Source organism: Syngnathus typhle, linkage group LG6 (assembly GCF_033458585.1).
Source record: "Syngnathus typhle isolate RoL2023-S1 ecotype Sweden linkage group LG6, RoL_Styp_1.0, whole genome shotgun sequence".
Classification (NCBI taxonomy): domain Eukaryota; kingdom Metazoa; phylum Chordata; class Actinopteri; order Syngnathiformes; family Syngnathidae; genus Syngnathus; species Syngnathus typhle.
The window spans coordinates 1030352-1048039 of record NC_083743.1 but is presented as its reverse complement, the minus strand read 5'-3'; the positions used below and the strand labels follow the sequence as shown (position 1 = coordinate 1048039).

The 17688-nt window shown below is 43.4% G+C and overlaps 1 protein-coding gene across 1 annotated transcript in view; it reads left to right on the top strand.

Annotated features, from left to right (window-relative positions):
- LOC133155470 (nectin-1-like) overlaps positions 1–14122 on the top strand; it is a 63478-nt gene extending 49356 nt beyond the window's left edge. The window contains exon 7 of the mRNA XM_061280815.1: positions 10621–14122. Coding sequence (XP_061136799.1) covers positions 10621–11111 — 491 coding nt within the window. The 3' untranslated portion in view covers positions 11112–14122. The remainder of the gene's footprint in view (positions 1–10620) is intronic.
- Positions 14123–17688: the final 3566 nt, after the last annotated feature.

The window sequence follows — 17688 nt, the reverse complement described above, 5'->3', positions numbered from 1 at the left end:
CTTGTTCTTTTGCCGTTCTCTGGCATGGCTTCATAACTGGCAAGAGCAAAAAGCTACTAACAAAGCTACAAGCCGTCTCCGATTCTATGTTTTGCTAACAGCTTGCTCATGAATGAGTGTGGTAGTGACTGTGTAGCGACCGGTGGGGTCGCTAAGCAATTGCTTAGCGCTGACAAATGAAAGAAGTTGTAAAAAATGCAAGTTGCTAGTGTTGGAAGGACTTAAGTGACTAAGCAGCTGCCAAAAATCCGCAGTCGCTAAGCGCTAGCTGGCTAAGTGACAAGGTTTGCCAAAATGCCATCGCCGTGAGCTTTTTGTTGTTTTGAGATTTTCATTGGTTAGCGACAAAATTGGAGAAGCTAGCTTCACTCGGATGTAGCCGATGATACGTCGATGCTAATATCATAAAAGTGCGGGAATGAACCAGTGTTGTGCAACCCTGAATAACGTTGGGGAAGTTGGTAGCGGGTTTATTGACGGATGATTCAGCAACATCGTGGTGGGCGTAGAAACATCTTACTTAAACGTATGGATTTTTTTTGCGCTCCTCCCAGGCGGGGGTGGTGCTGTACCAACACTCTAGTTAGTGACTCACATCCTGTCTCGGGAACAACTTGTCATACAGTGCCTTTATTTTTATTTGCTATTCTTTCTTGATAGGAGAGGTGGGGGGTGTATTGTGTGATAATTCAGGTGTGAGAGGCGGCCGTTAGTCACCAGACAGGAAAGCGAGGAAGCAATCGGCTCATACGAAAGGCCCCTGAACGCCACACAATGCGACGCAAAGACAAAGAGGAAAAGCCACTGAAGTCATTTTCTCTATTTATTGTCAATGAGCATGCTTTGTTCTACTGCCGCCGTCTGTGTCTTTGTGCTGAGTGACTCTAGAGAGACGATACTTCATTTAAGCACATTCAGCTGCTGGATGTTTGCATACGCCGTTTCAATGCACGACTTGGTTTTTCTGCCTGGTTGCGTAGCTCACTGAAAGTGGCCGAGTGCGAGTCGGTCGATAAAGCACAATCGAGGCGCAACCTATCTAGCTAGTCAACGAGTAAGGACAGACTTGACTTGTTCTTACTGGTGGCTGGTGAAGTAACAAACGTTTGTTTTCAAGTTTGATCAACAAAAAATCTGTTTTGGACAAGTTCCCAAAGGTTCACAATTTTTTTTATATGAGCGGTGAAAGGTCACAGTCTAACCCAACATAGCTGCTGGGAGTTCCAACACGCCGGCCTGTCAAATTTCAGGGTAACAGATGACTGTCAAACACAGGGTTGGTTGCCGTTTGATGTGGCGAGGAATGCGGCGGCTTGCCGGAACATGCCCACGCGCCTCGACATTGCAGGTGCTACGTGACGGGGAGATGAAACTGTTTCCTGGGCCGATTCAGGTCGAGACTTGTTTTCGTAATGTACAATGCCAATTCCTTGTTTGTTATCTGGAGCGGCAAATGCAAGACACGCTCTAAGCCAGAGGTTCTTAAACTCTTTCCGTTCAAGAGAGTACATTTGCAAAGAGCCTCATAAGCCTGTTTAACCTAACGACCTTAATGCCAAAGTAATTATTTGTTTTTGGAATGCTTCATCTAAATATTGACATGACCTGTCTGCAAAACGATTGGCATTGTTTACAATACATAAAGCACCTCAGTTTCCAGGGGAATCCTTATTTGTCTCAGACAAGATTGTTTACGATCTCAACGTTTGAGTTCCATACAGCTATTTTTAAGCGTTTTGAATTAAAACAGATGCAAAAGGTTTTTCTTTGGATGAAATGCGAATGTGTAGCAACATATTGTCGGGATAGAACGAGCGAGGACATGCTAAGTTTTGATTCGAAGACTCTTGGGGCAAGCTTAGCAGCGACTTGTCGGCACCTAACTGTGTCATTGCCAACAGGTAGCATTATCCGGAGCGATTTGATTTTGAAGTCTCTAAAATGCTAACAGCTTGATTTCTGCTCGCTCCAAGATTAGTAGTGTGTCACAAAAGGGATTAACATTGCGAACATTATATATAACTAGCCGAGTGCTTAGCGACAAAGGACCTCTCGACTCTTTCAATAGCACTTTTTTGGTATTAGGTTCTGTTAAATTTTCAGGTCCATGTAAAGCTAACATTTAGCGCCTTACTGATTAAGAAAAAGTGCTATATATCTTTTGATGAGAAGACTCCTGAACCAACTGGTAGCTAATATTGCGTACCTGCTAACAGGTAGCATTAGTCCGCAGCAATGTGATTTTGCGGTCTGGAAAATGTCAACAGATTGTTTCTCGTGGTTGAATAACTTCATTTTATGGTGTCGGCTTCCGGTCAATTCTTGTTTCTCGCCTTCCAGACAAGTTTGTTTACCTGCTCTTACATTTGATTTCCAAATGTTGCTTTAAAGGGCAGAAATGTAATCATTTCATATTTAGTCAATAACGCGTTCACGCCTTGGCCTTTTCCCGCCGGCTCCGAACTGTACCCGAGACGCTGACAGAAAATATCAGACGTCCGGCGTCTATCAAAATGGGATGTTATTCGAATGCGCGGTCGCTGCGTGCGATGTGCATTATGCATGAGCGTGGACTGACACAGCAGTACAAGTCTGCCAGGGAAAACATCCCTGCTTCCACTTTTCGCCAAGATAAAACGTCCGAGACAAGGTGTTGCGTATCCGAGGAAATCTGTTTTCACCGCGCCGGGAAGCAACGCTGATGGAGCACTTAAGAGAGGCAAATTTTAATCAAGCTCTTCGCTCTTCGCCCCACCGTTTGTCAGCGCTCAGCAGATAGCGACGGCCAAGGAGCACCTTGTTTCAATTAGTTTGGGGGGGGGAGGCGTCGAACCGCAATGAGTCACGCGGGCACGGAGCGCTTCCTCCAAGGACGCGCGTCGTTCGTTGCAATCTAATGAAGCACCTTCGTCTTTTAATCACTTCTCCCTTAAGATAAACCAAAGAAAAACAGGCCTGTTTTTCTTCAAAACAAATTGCTTATTCCCATTTCGCTCACAACTCTACAGAAGGGAAGCCGACAGGTACTCCGCTCCGATTAATCAACTCGTTGGAGAAGGGCATCGGATGTTAAACAAACCTGGTCGCTTAGCTTGTCTCGGTAGCAAATTAGCCGAGTGAAATTGTAATTTGGCCAAATTTCCATACTTATTACTATAGATATGGGGATACTAGCTTCTCTTATCGCCTAGGTTAGCAGCTAACTACATAGCTGGACTCGAATAAATTGCGCCCACAACTGGCAATATATTGATGTTACCTACTTTTAATCAAGCAAATTCTCAAATCTTAGGTCTTAAATTTTTGTCAATGAAAATTTACTGATATGCTAATCAACCCCGGAAACAAAATAGTTGCTCTAAAATTAATCTATGCACAGCTGGCTGTTGAAGTTGGGAACGTTTGATCATCTAATTCTCAACAATCAAGGCAGCAAATTGGAAAGGTCAAGATTAATTTGTACGCATCCGCAATTGGCTGGTGAATTCAACTGTGTGTATCATCTTTGCAACAGTGTGGAATAGTTGTGGCTAGCTTCCATCCATCCATCTGTCCATTTTTCCATTATTTTTTCTTCTGCCTATTCCGGTCACCGTCACAGACTGGCTGAAGTCTGTCAAAGCTGTCAATCTTGAGGCTGTTCCAATAACTAGGAAATCGGAAATTTCAAGAAAAATACAATATACTGACACTCAGAGTTCCTGCTAGGGATGCAGTCGGATATTTGTCCAATTCCTTCTCGGTAGCAAAAGTGATGCCCAACTTTGGACAATGATGACTACTTAGTGTTTTCTTTTTTAAAATACTATTTTATAACGCAATTCAGTCTTTAATGAACTCAACATTTCCATGACTGTCAATTAATAAGACGATTCACTCTTTAGGATTTTTTGGGGACCATCAAAGACCATTACCAACAAAGACAAGTGTTTTCATTTGCGCTAGAGTATGTTTATATAAACATGAAAGACAATTGAGCATTCATTAAACATCAAAAGCAGTTAAGTTTTGAATGAATCTTTTTTTGTAAAAGCAAAAGACAGTTCCGAGTCATCAACCTAATGAGCATTCCGTATATAATCGTACATTTCAAAGAAAATGTTGAGACTTCAAACTAATCGAGTTTTTATAAACATGCAATGAACTTGCGCTGTGGTCATCTAAGAAACGGAAATCAGCCTCTTTTTTTTTTTTTTTTACACTAATCACCTTCGGAAACAAGCCCGCTCTGTTTTTGTGCGGTGGGCAAAATGATACCGCCGTCTTCATTTTCTTCCCCACACAATAAGTGCTAATGAATGGCCTCTCTGTTCGCAAAGGCCTCACAATTATGCCATAATCACCCATCCTCTTGTCTTTTGTTTTCATTGTACTGATAAATGTGGGAACATTTATTTGCCCTTCTGGTGGGTCGACCTGTGGAAATTTTCATTTAAATATTATTATTGTTAGTTTTTTTTCTTTTTTAAACACCCCCCCCACAGAGACGTTTTATCGCACAGGTGGGAAACTTGTTCTGTCTCAAAGTTTGCACCGCAGCCTCACAGCAATCAAATGCTGAGGCAATTGTGTAATTTATCGGGTTTATTGTTGTTATTATTAGGATTCCATCTTACTGTAGATGTGGTGCGATGTAAGTAACGGCCATAAGGTAGCGGCAAAGCACCGCACGAAACTCATCAATTCACGTTGACATAGTTCAGTGCTTCTCAAATAGTGGGGCGCGCCCCCCTTGGGGGGCGCGGTGCTATTCCTGGGGGGGCGCGTGTGACCCTGGGGAACAGGCTTTTTTTTTTGGCAGTACTAGAATAAAGTGTAATTGCGCGTTTACTACAGCAGGGGGCAGTGGCGCTCTCATTGTTACTTCTGTCACGTTTGCGACAGTGCAACATTTTACGACTTACAAGACAAGTTAGGATAGTCACGGTGGGGAGGGGGGGCGCGAATAGTTTTCTTCTTGCTAGGGGGGGGCGTAACAGAAAATAATTGAGAATCACTGACATAGTTCATGATAAGGATAAGCCTGTTTATATTATACACTTTTTTTATTACACAATTATACATTTGTGCGGTTCCACTGTTTTAACCAGCCTAAGGAAGGCAACCATACTTGTAATGTGCTTTGCGCTGTAAACAATTTTTATATCCTTGTTTTATCGCCATCAAGGAGGAGGAGATGATATCAGAGAAGTTAAGGTTCAGCCCATGGGCGAACCTAGCTTCCAGAGATATATTTTATTCTATCTGAAGCTTCTTTTTTTATCTGAGTCAAGGTGCACTAAAGCTTTTTGTTCAACCAGATCCGTCAAGAACAGGAGGAAAGTAGACAAATGCATTGCTAACATCCGGCAGTAGGAAAAAATGGGAAATAAGATGGGCTCAGGCACATGATGAAAGTGGATTTTGGAAAGGATTGAAGGCCAAAAGAAACTTTACTCCCTTAACTAACCTCTTTTTGGAGAACGTGTGAATAATCCAGTGCTTCTGTTTAAAGATTCCCATGTTAGCAAGAAAGCAGCGGTCGGTGTTGAGAAAAATACAAAATGGAGATGAAAAGTTTGGATGTTGGAGAACATCTACAAAAAGATTTGACATTTTCCAAGAGAGTTTTCAGAGGCCAAACCGCCACCTTCTGCTAGTAGCAATGCAAAGATATTTATAATCGCACACTGGGGCAGGTTGACTCGTCTGGTTCGACCTTGTTGTCGGCCGAAACGCTCTTTCGCAGACACAGTCGGGCCGACGGCGAAGCGACGCGTCCTCGCTGCGGGAGGCCTTGCCTCGGCCAAGATCACCCCTCATTATCCAAATGAGGCATTAGCGTCAACGCGCCTCCAGACCACATGTACGTGCGTGCTGTAGTTGAGTTAGTGCTTCGGCTAATGCTAATTAAAACCACTTGAAAGGTCTATTTGGTGGTCTTCAGACTTGTGCGTCCTATCATGACAATCCCATTTAGTCTTGTACAATTTGTTTGTTAGCGCCAAAGACAATTATTCATCTCAATTTTTAATCGTGAGGATGAGATTAATCTCTTGAATGTTAATTTTTTTAATCTCAATTTTTAATCTAATACATTTTTAATCTCTGAGCGTATAGTTCCGAAACATCAGACTATATGTAGTAAATGTAGAACATCAAAACCACTTCCAAGTACCCTAATATATGATTTCACGTACAATTTTGCAATTACTAAAGACAATTTAGTGTCAACAATGACCAGATTTGCAGTTTTCGTCAACAACGAACGAATCCGTGCTGGATTTCCTTGGTCCCGCTAGCACATATTTTCTAAATAATGCAAAAGTATTGACAGAGGCTCGACAAGATGGAGAAGGGGCTTAGGGGCATGCTCCTCCATCTTGTTGTTGTGAAGGAATAAAATGTCACCAGGAGAGCGCACGTGACAGGCGAGCTCCATTTATCATCAACATTTTTCTCCGCCAGCTCTGCTTGTTTGGCTTCTCCCGAGGATACGAGCAGCGGGGACGCGTCTGCCCGAGCGTTCTCGGTTCACAATCTCCAAGTCACGCCTCAACGACAGCGCGTCATGTAGGTCACACGCCGTCGGCTCTAGATATGTAAAAATAATAACGATCAACGAATAAAATAGGGGGAAAAAGAATACATTTAAGAAGCAAGAAGACAAGTAGAAGGTTTGGGGTAAAATGGCCGCTTGCTTAAAAAGAGCAAAAGCCTTCGCGGTGGAATACCCGCTGACCCAGTAACTCGTCTTTACGTCGCGTCCGCTCAGCGCTCCAGACTCTCGATGGCAATAAAGTGCATCAAGGAGGCCAGACGAGTTGTTGACACAGACGCACGCATTATGGAGCCCTTCAGCAAAATGGCCGCCTCCGCAAATACATTAAGTAGCACAAAGAATAGCCAGCAATGAATCAAAGAAGAGATGTATGTCACAAATGAATGAAATAGCAAATATTGCACAAATGAAAATAAAATGATTTTTTTGGGCAGGCTGCCGCTGTGCACGTTAAAAATAAATAAATAAAAAAAGCATCCTCTGTGTCCACACATTCTCCACCGATGACGTCATTGGTGTTTTGATGCGCAGTTATCTTGTCCCACACGTACGCTGAGGCTCTACCGGGGGAACATTTGACATGCTTTTGGCTTTTAAAAAGAAAGTTGTTAGATTTTTTTTTCCACCCGTTATGACTTGTATTGGCCTCTTTCAAACCACTTTGGGGGTTTTAGTAAGTGTGGCAGGTGAAGCAGACTTATGTGAAAGGCAAAAGGCTCCACAGGCTTCCCTCCATGGGAAGCAAAGTAAAAATGCGTGGCCCTCATGTCGTTTCTGTGAATAGACTTTAATCACTATGTCAACATTTAGTTGGATTGAAATCATTTTCAATACCGGTCAATCGGGTAGAACGGCTTCAGAGCAAGATATTGTGATCTTTAACCCTCTGGAGCTAACGATCCTAATATTTCTAGTTTGGGAACTTTTAAAAATAGATCTGCTTTAAACGGCTTCTTTCATGCCTGTTCTCCTGCCGTGAGTTGTAGCAAAATTTCCAAGGCGGATGTCAAAGGGTGGCATCACCTGATCTTTTATGGGAACCGGGCGGCTGGCGCTCTTTCATGTCGTCCATTTGTCCGAGCTAATTAGGCTCCGATAACGAGAGCGACGACGCACCCGTGAATCGAAGGCTGAGGATTACGGGAAAGCCTTTCCCATATTTATCCCCCTTTTGGCTGGGTGGGACAAGGTGTTCCTGCGGAGGGTGACCTCTGATTCATGTGTGTAATGAGGAGCTGTGTCTCTGTAATCCCATTAGCTGCTATGCTTAAAAGTTGATATTGGAGACGCCGTCTTTGTAAAAGAGAGAGACCAAGTCTTTGAATTGAGTGCCATTGAGATTAAGAAAAGAACAATGGAAATTGCCGTGTGTGCTCTTTTGACTAATTCACGTTTGATCAGTAGGGGGCGTGTAATGTCGCTGCCTTGGTAGTATAACGTTAGCTTTGAAGCTGACAACAACATATGGGGATTTTACAGCTACGACAAAGATGTGGCTTTTGATCGGTGTGGAATTGAATAAGACTACATAGCCGCATGGGTTCACTTGGTTGGCTTGGGTTTAGTTTTTTTACTTTAAAAGGTATCAAATGATTTTTTTTAACAATAAAGGCCAGGTAAGAGCCGATGAATGTTGACGTTGGTTAGCATTTCAAGCTAGGTGTAGCACTAATACGAGTATATCAAAGCAGACAAAGGTCTGCCAGTTGTTGTTGTTTTTTTTTTGTTTTTTTTTAAGGCATTCAACTATACGGACAACGGTGCGGCTTTATCCCAGTCTCATAGCTTTATCTTGGTTGGCTGTGGCCTTTTGAAGACCTAAGTAAGTGTAGCCATGAGCCTACGGCTCACAAACACAAATAACTGTTTGCGTCGATAAGGAATCAACATTCAAGGGGTGGAGTCCCACCCTCGACAGATGTAACATTGATTCAAAGGCGTGTCCAAAGACTTTGGTCTATCCCCTCGGGCATGAAGGCACCACGGCGCATTTTCGTACGTTAAATAAACATGACGCCAGCAAGAATGCGACAAGAAAACACTGCTGTGAAGGAAACAAGTTTATCAAAAGCAACCTGCAGCCGCTCGTTTTTCCACTTGCGTGTCTGCACACGCTTCGATGAGACATTCCCATCCCTGCGAGGATGAGGGGGCGAGAGGGGGTCCTTTCAAAGAGAAACATAGGGCGTGGTAACGTGACAAAGTGAGGATGAAAAGGAGAAGAGGGAAATTACAAGTCGGCAAGAACAAATACAACGATGACATGCAGCGTGTTGGAATTTTTTTTTTTTTACATCTGGATTAAAACACAAAGCGGTGGATCAAAACTGTCGAGAGATGTTCACACATTTGGTCATTGTTCTTTTGTCTGCCTGTAAGAGAACGCAAATTGAATTGCTATTAATGTCTTACTCGTGTCATTTAATGGCCTTGATGTTATCTTTTCCAATCCTTTGCGTTTGACACATAAAAATAAACTGTTATATATATAGAGAGAGAATGAAATAGTGTGTGTGTGTGTGTGTGTGTGTACATATATATATATATTTAAACTAAAAGTCCATCCCCGCCTCACTGGTGTCGGCCTTCCGCCAAAAATCTCAGCATCCTTACCTTGTCTTAATTTGTCGTTATTGAAACGCTATTAATATGGCACATTGAAGGTGACGTCGCCTGTGCGGAATCGTCTGTGACAGCGCGCGGGAGGGAGCCGACGTCCCACCGACGCGTCGTCGCTAGCGGCAACACCTGCCAACAGACTGATAAAACAGCCCTGATCCTGTTCCCAGCAACACAAGGCAGCCTCTATTCGCGATGCGCCGAGAAAATATTCCAATAGCGCCTTAACCTTGACTTGGAAGCACTAAAAGCTACCATTGAGATTAATAGGTGCCAAGATGCGCAGTGAGAGGCGATAATTCAATCCAGGGGTGTGATAGATTTATACGGGCAATGAATAACATGAAATACTGCAGCCTTTTTTTTTTCTTGTATCTTTTTTTCTTTTTTTTATTGCTTCAACTGCGCCATGCCCTGTAGAAGTGCATTCATCATAGCGCGTTTACATCAGACGCGATTAGGTGAAAGATTTATAGCCGAGAACGTTTTGGTGACAAAATTGAGTGCCTGGATGGGCAGACGCTTTGGTACAGTGAAAATAATGTGTTGTCAGAAGCATGTCTTTATTTTAATTGCTTTTAAATAATGACCAAAGGGTGGTAAAATTGAGAATTTATAGCCTGGGATGTGATGGCAAATGTGTTTGTTCATGCATTTCGCTCATCAAAATATGTTTTCTGATTGATCAGTGGATGGAATTACGGTGTCGTAAATTGTGGAGGAACGCAGGTAATTCATTCTCGGCTGAAGAAATTGTTGTCAGTCGGGTGTGGTATTCTCCCGGCCTGAGGAAGTGGATGATGTCATCGTTGTGCAGGCTGCGACTTGAAAGTTTTTTTTGTGCCACGCAAATTTGACAGAAAGCACCTCGGTGTGGTTTTAGGAGGTCGTCTTGGTTTGTGTGACGGCTCGGCTGCTTTGTTTGCTCTCTGGCTGTTTGCTTTCATTGCCTCCAAGCTGATGATGAGCTTTGATTGAATGTTTGTCGCTTGTCTGATGACACCTCGTGGAATTCCAGACAATTCCAAGTTCATGCATGCATTTTTTTTTTCCCCTTTTCAACTCACGATGCACTTTTGTATGAAGCACGGGGCGGGGGATTCAATTGTGGCCACAATATAGAAAACAGTCAGCCCTCACAAAGTCGTTTGTGAATTTGTGGTCCAGAGACCAGGGGTCACCAGAGGAGTCCAAGGTCCGGAATTGGTTAACCATGACTGTATTGTGGCCACAATTTTTTGGTTATGCTTGGGGCTCTCTACTTTTGTTTTTCCAGTCTGAATTTGCATGCCGCCTCCTTTTGGGTCGGGTGGTTCGGGGGTCCGCCACGGGCTTGGGGTGTCCTCCCTTTCCCCCTTTGCTTTCCCATCCTTGTCTTTCCCGTCCTTCCATCTGCACAACCACACCTCCTCCCACCAGAGCACTGACACACTCCCTTCCATCTGTCTTTTCCTACCCAGAATTCCCTAACAACCCATCCGGGCGCAATGAGATCCCGCCGGAGCAACACAGTGCAGGCGTGGCCATCGGGCTGGCGGTAGGGGGCGTGGCCCTGTTGGGGGTTGCCGCCATACTGCTCTTCGTATTCCTCCGCCGCCGCCAGCGCACCTTCAAGGGCGACTACAGCACCAAGAAGCACGTGTTCGGCAACGGCTACAGCAAGGCGGGTGGCGGCGGGGGTCACCCGGTGCACCCCCCCATGCCCAAGAACCTGCAGTACCCGGACGACTCGGACGATGAGAAGAAACCCACGCAGATGGGGGGCGAGCGCGATTTTGACGCAGAAGCCGAGGACCTGAAGAGGCCCTACTTCACGGTGGACGAGGGCGAGAGCCGCGACTACGACGAGCGGACTCTGGCCTTCCAGTACGACGCCGAACCCGAGATAGCCGACGACATGATCTCCCAAACCGACGGCTCTGTCATCTCCAAGAAGGAGTGGTACGTGTAGCGGGCGCCGCCCCCCACCAGGAAGCCTACCAGCCCTGCGGTGGCGCACCCCCAACCCCTTCACCTCCATCACCAACCCACACTGGTCAAACTGCACCCCCCCACCCTCGGAGCCCTCCGTCCTTTCCTCACTAACCCCGCCCCCCTTTGCCGGACCCTCGAAATCACTTCTATTTACCGCCGTTTTTGTCTGGAGCCCCATCGGATCACAAACTTTGACCCGGTGCCGAGAGCTGCTGGTTCTTTAGTGTCTTTGATCTCTTGGATTATCTTATTGTAAATGTCTTAACGTGTGGACTGCTTGCAGGTGGAAGGGTTTTTCGTTGGAAAAAACGCGTGGGGAACCCGGACGGTGGCACAACCCATGCTCGCTTAAATTGATTCGAGGCAACTGGCTACTTTTTGGTCGGTGAAGACTTTCTACTTTCATCGAAAACGATTCTTCAGTTTTAGGTTTGAACGCCCCAAGGTTCACGATAGTATAGATAAAATGTTATTGTTGGACACCACACTTAGAATTTTAGAACTGAAGAAATGTTTTAGATGATATGTGAAAGTTCTTTCACCAACAAGAAGAGTCCACTTGCCGCCATTCAAGTGTTGCCAATTACCTGGAAGACGCAGAATCTACACAGACTTAATTGATCATCATGTTGTAAATGTCATAAGGTGTAGACCACTCGCTGGGAGAGATTTCGCCCGGCAAAAAGTTTGACACTGGATACATCGGTCCTTTTTTTTTTTTCTTCCGGTATGTCTATTTCCAACCCACGTCGGTCAAAGCCCGCTCGTCTCGCCAGACACCAATCATCGCCAGTCAAAGATCATTTACCGCCGTTTTAGTCTGGAGGCGAGAGCTCATTGGTGTCTCTGATCTCTTTGTTGTAAATGTCTTATCGTGTAGATCACTTGCCGGTGGAGTTTTTTTTTCAGGCACATTTATGGGGGAAAAAAAAAGTCTGACACTGGATTCATCGTGGCTTTTAAAAATCGTTTTCTTTTACGTGTCTCACTTGGTTTGTAATATTGCGATCAAAAAGACAGCAGCTATTGTTTGGTTTGGGGGGGGGGGGGGCGTTTTTGGAGACGGACTGGAGCCCCCCCTTTCAATCCGCCCCCTTGTCCACCATGTCGTGACATTTACAAGAGCGCTCAAGGGGGTGGCAAATGTCATCAATGACACTCGAGCGCTCACTGCGATTGAGGTCGCGCGCTAAGCGTCTGTTTATGGTACAAGGACTGCAGCGGAACCTCCAACCTATTAAAAGGGAATTCCAACATGAACGGCGGCCGTCTTGGAGCGGGACAGGTTGCCTACAGCTTTCATGTTTGTTTATTTTGATGAGAATGAATGCTTGTTTGTCTTTTTAATATATTAAAAAAAAAATCACTGTTAATGAGTGGAAAAATACAGAAATTGTATTAGGCCTTACGTTACAGTGGGACAAATGAGAATTTGATTCCCTGCTGGTAGTAATTGTAAGTCTGCTCACTTGGAAAAATGTCCAATTTCTAGAATTGATTATGGTAATAAGACAGAATCCATCTGTCCATCCAGTTTTTATAACGATTGTCCTCATTTGAGCCCAGAGTGTGCTGGAGCGTAGCCCAGCTGGTCTTGGGCGAGAGGTTCAGGCACAAGACTTTACGGTCAAGACCAGGTTCAGAAAGTAAAAAGTCTGCCGAACTTTGGTTTCTAATCAATCGATTAGCGCCTGTGGCTTAAACCAAACTGTGCATTTCTAATTTCTGGGTCTGGATTTTGAGAGCTTTTGAAATTCCCACAACGGCCATCTTCCTCCACATGACCTGTTAAGATCAGTAGTGGCCGATTGGTTGACAGGCACCAGATGATTTGGCGGAATTCCACATTGTCACAACTTTTATTTTAGGGTGTCCATAAAATCCATCAAATGTAAGACTTTTAATGATCCTTGTTAAAAATTCAGCAGGGGATCAAGTCGTTATTTCCTCCACTGCCTGCATGTTTGTGTGCGCGTGTGTGTGAGAGAGAGTGTTTGCGTGTTTTCATTTGCAGTCAAAAGTTGATGGGCACACAAACAACGCTAGCGCGTTTTTATGACATCGATATAAATATATAAATATAATAGATAAATAAATAGGAGAGAGGGAAAGCATCTAGGTGGTGAATGTTTTACAAATTTTTTTTCAGAGTAGCATGTCAACGTTTTTGTAAAAATGTAACAAAGTAAAGGGTGTCAAGACGTTTCTCTTCTGTGTCATTTTTTTTTATATGGATTCCATTTAAATACCCAACAAGTTTTTTTTTCTCCACCTTTGACGTCTGTTTTTGTCTTTTTCACGTAAGAAAAATTTGAGTTTTTCCTTCCATGTTAATATCCCGGTGCATTCAGTGCCTATCACAGCCAGTTGTTCTGTTCCCCCCCCCCAAGTAAAAAAAAAAAAAAAGCAAGTCTTAGCCCCCCCATGTGTAAGCACAACCCCATCAAAGAGATTACGAACTTGCACGCTGTCCAAGCACAAAATCAACGTCCTGCCATAGACGCTGTTTGACATTTTTTTTACATGGTCTTACCATTTTGTAATAATAATAATGACTGTAACTTCATTCCATCCTGCTTTTTTTGTACTCATCGCACTGTAAATAGTGTACATAAGATTGAGAGTGTAGGTCCACTGTGTGTGTGTGTGTGAGCGTGTGTGTGTTAGGGTGTTATCTAAATGGAACTGCAGCCCCAGAGACGTCAAGCGCCCCCCCACCCCCCTCGTTCCCCCCCACGCTCGTGTTTCTCAGTTTACCACTACTAGGGGGCGCCAGTTGATACGTTCGCTTTTAATGTCTACGTTACGTTCCGGGATATCGATGGCAATGGGGAAAAAAAAGAGAGAAATTGTTTTTCTTCAGCTATGTGAATGTATATTTCTGAGGGTGTTACAAAGATGGAAAAAAAAAAACAATTGTTCAAAATTGTGATGACCCAGTGAAGTAACTTGTATTTGTTTTAAGCATTAAATGATTTTAATAGTCAACTCGGTGTGTGCGTGTTGTAGAAGCAAATGCCCCTTTTTTTAAAAAAAAATTACGAGACTTTTTAGTTGCAACACGAACAGGTCGTGTAACTTTTAGATATAAAGATGTTTCTCCTGCAAAATTTGCGTCTTGGCTCGAATCTTGGAAAACATTGCACTAGGTAATGCCACAACATGGCTGCTGTCTATTTCCAGATGAGGGAAAAAGAGTGATCACTTCCCGAACGGGAAAGATGTCAAAAACCAAAAGCTTGTCTTTTTCTTGTCATAAATGTCAAGAAGAAAAATGTCCTCCATTGTTGTTTACTGCGTGGCCTCGGCGAATTTAACGGCGCTTGAGTCACCACGCTATGATGTCACGCTATTTGCCGAATTGGCGCACGCATCAAAGGGCGCTTCCCAATTCATGTTGCGGACCACCCAGCAGGCGAGATGTCCATCGTCGATAAGCCTTCAACCTCCACCTGCGAAACATGGAGGCGTGCACGAGAACTTCCGATGTTCTATAAAATGTCTGCAGGGCTCTCTTGATGCAACCTCCCTTTCCCAGCATGCAAGCTCACATCTCACAACATGATGTGAATCGACTATGACCCTTCCCGCGATGCAAACGCAGTAGAGTCGACACTTAAGAACATCAATCCCAAAAATGGACATTACCGCACAGTATCAGAAAATGTGCGACTGCATGAAAACGTGCATGCGGATACTTTGAGCCAAACGTGAGAAAACTACTTTGTCTTTTCTTCGTAGGAGCAAGTCTTTAGTTTTTTTGTTTCTATCAAATGAAACGCTCGTTTCTCGGATTTTAATTATATTTATTCCTACATAGAAATGCGTATTCTGATTCATTGATTTGAGAATGATATAGACGATTTAATAGGACAGTGACAACATGCCCCTATAAATTCTCTTATGTTCAGTGATGTTATTCCACGCGTGGACACAGCTCTCAAAAAAAAAAAAAAAAATCAATGTAAGGAATCCCAGCGTGTGCCCATTAAAGCCCGTATGCAATTAATAAAGGAGGGCTTCTATCGATTCTATGCTGTAATTGCATGTTGCCATCGGCACTTTGATGACAACCCAAGCGGAGTGGAACGGCGCCATCCGTTTGCTCCTCACAGTCCTTTGACAGCGACGACCAAGCTTGGCCTTTTAGCATGCGCCGCCATTCTGCTTCACTCTCCTGATTTTTCATTAATTCATGTAAAAGCTGTAAAAGTGTCGGCGCGACTATATTAAAAGCGATCGATTTGTTATTAACTAAAGACAAAGCACAAAATGATCTGATGATTGTTTGGGGCTTTTTCATACGAGAAGTTGAAGAGCGGCGCTAAGAGCTAATGAGTTTTCTTTACGCTTCTCTTGTGAATGGTATTGATTAGAATTTCTTCCATTCGCCCCCGCGCGACTATTATCGGCCGCGTCGGCTCGCTTAGATAAACAGTGATTGGGTGCCAAAGTTTGCAACACTCGCTAATCATTGTCAAATGTACTCGCGTGAACAAATCGTTAGCATCGAGGCGGTTTCGCTCGCTCATTCTTCGTGGTTCAACTTTTGTGCTTCGAAGCCACGGGATGAAGCAGCAATTGTTGGATTGGGCATAACTTTTAAAAAATAATGAACCTGCCTTGGAAGGAGTAGCGTTAGCAACTTCTGTACGTCAGCCATTTTTCCAATTTTCAAAGTGTGTACGTACAATGTTGGTGGCTAAGTGGAGTTCTGTTGTATTTTACTTTAAATTGAAATATGATTGTATTATTCCTAAAGAATTATTTGTTACTTAATTAACAATTTTAATAGTAACGCATGCGATAAATGTGATTACTAAAGAGTTGCATGTCACGCTGAAATGCGAGTCGACGTGTGATCAATAAGCATCAACGGCACGTGACGCACAAATCAACGAATCCACCTGCCGAGAAACGGAAAGCCCTCGTTGATCGATGAGCGCCGTTTTTTTTGTCCAACAATGAACGCTTTCGTTCTTCCAAGGCAACAAGTAAAAAGTTTGCAACGAGTCAACTTTGCTCCCGCGTGACGTTTAGCTTCCTGTCGTCACTTCCAATTAGCTTTCTGTTCTCGTTTCCGGGTTTTGTTTGTTCTCTTTTGTGTCGTGTGACGCGCATCGATTAGTCGCAGAGCGTCGCCTGGCCCCTTTTGACCCCTGCTGATGTTTAATTGGAATGGATCGGCCATGATTTGACAAATTATCTCACGTAAATGAAAGTTAAACGGCTGAGTGTGTCTTTACGTATACACACATTATATGATATATAATATATGACGATATATGCTAAGAAAAAATAAAAAATACACTACTTATGTGGAAATAATTTCCAATGTGTGTACACGAGTGTCGTAATTCCAGTTGATGCCTTTGAGGGGATTTCCCCAAACAGTCCACAGTTTGCGTTTTAATTACACGCTGCCACGTCTCTGATTGCATATTGATTTGCGGTTTAATTTGTGTAAAATAAAAAAAAGGATTATTCCATGATTAACAGTCACACAGACAAACGCGAATGCATTGATGGAAGCAACGATAGCGACGGTAGTCGGCGTGCTTCACGCGCCAATTTGAATGGGATTAAGATATAAAACGTGGGCAATTTTAATTATTAATTCAGTATACGTAAATGGATGTACGATATTTTTCTGTGTGTCCTTTTTCATGTTTTATTTTAGCTTGTGTCCTTTTTATGAGCTTATCATAGGCACGGCTGAAGGTTTAAACACAAATTAAGTTTTATTTTATTCTATAGTTACCATCTTTTTAATATATTTATAGAGAACTAATATTCATTCTTAGTTATTTTTATGCTCTGGATTGGCATTTCACTCTCATTAAGCTTGATGACGTCATTCCACATGTCTTGAATGAAACTAATAGACGAAATGCTCAAACTAATAACACGGCTGATTCACTGCAGCCAGCTGTATTATTCCAATACACACACATACACACACCGTGTACCAAACAAATGTACCGTAGTGGATTGAAAAACATTGAAGCAGCTCTTAGGTGCCACTAAAAGGCCTTCATGAGTAACAACTGGTATGCATAGCACGTTTAATCCGTTGTGATATTAGTCGTGACTTTGTGGCCAAAACTCCTCAGCATCTTTTTAATCAGCCGCCAGAGCTGCCTTTTGCTCCTTTTTGAGCACACCACTCGTCAAGTACCGCACTTGTCTTTTTTTATGACTTTTTTTTGTTCTCTTCCCTGCATTCCTTGAGCAATCAAAACTGGGAAGGTATTAGCATAATTTAAAGCAGTGCAAGAGTGATGTTTATTTATGCCTCCTTGAGGACGATGCGAGGCAAAGGCAGTTATTTTGTTTGTCGGCGACCTTTAACGTCTTCGCTGATTGCTTTTCCCGGCGACTTGTTGATCTTTATTTATAACCTGCTGAATATTCTGCCAGACTTCGATAGGGTTAGCTTAGCATTTAGCCTCCCTCTGTGCTCAATCAAAGCACTTGTGACTTGACTGAAAAAATATTTCTGTTGAATTGAAAGTGCTTTTTTTCCCCCTACCTCCGGCTATAAGATTCTTCTC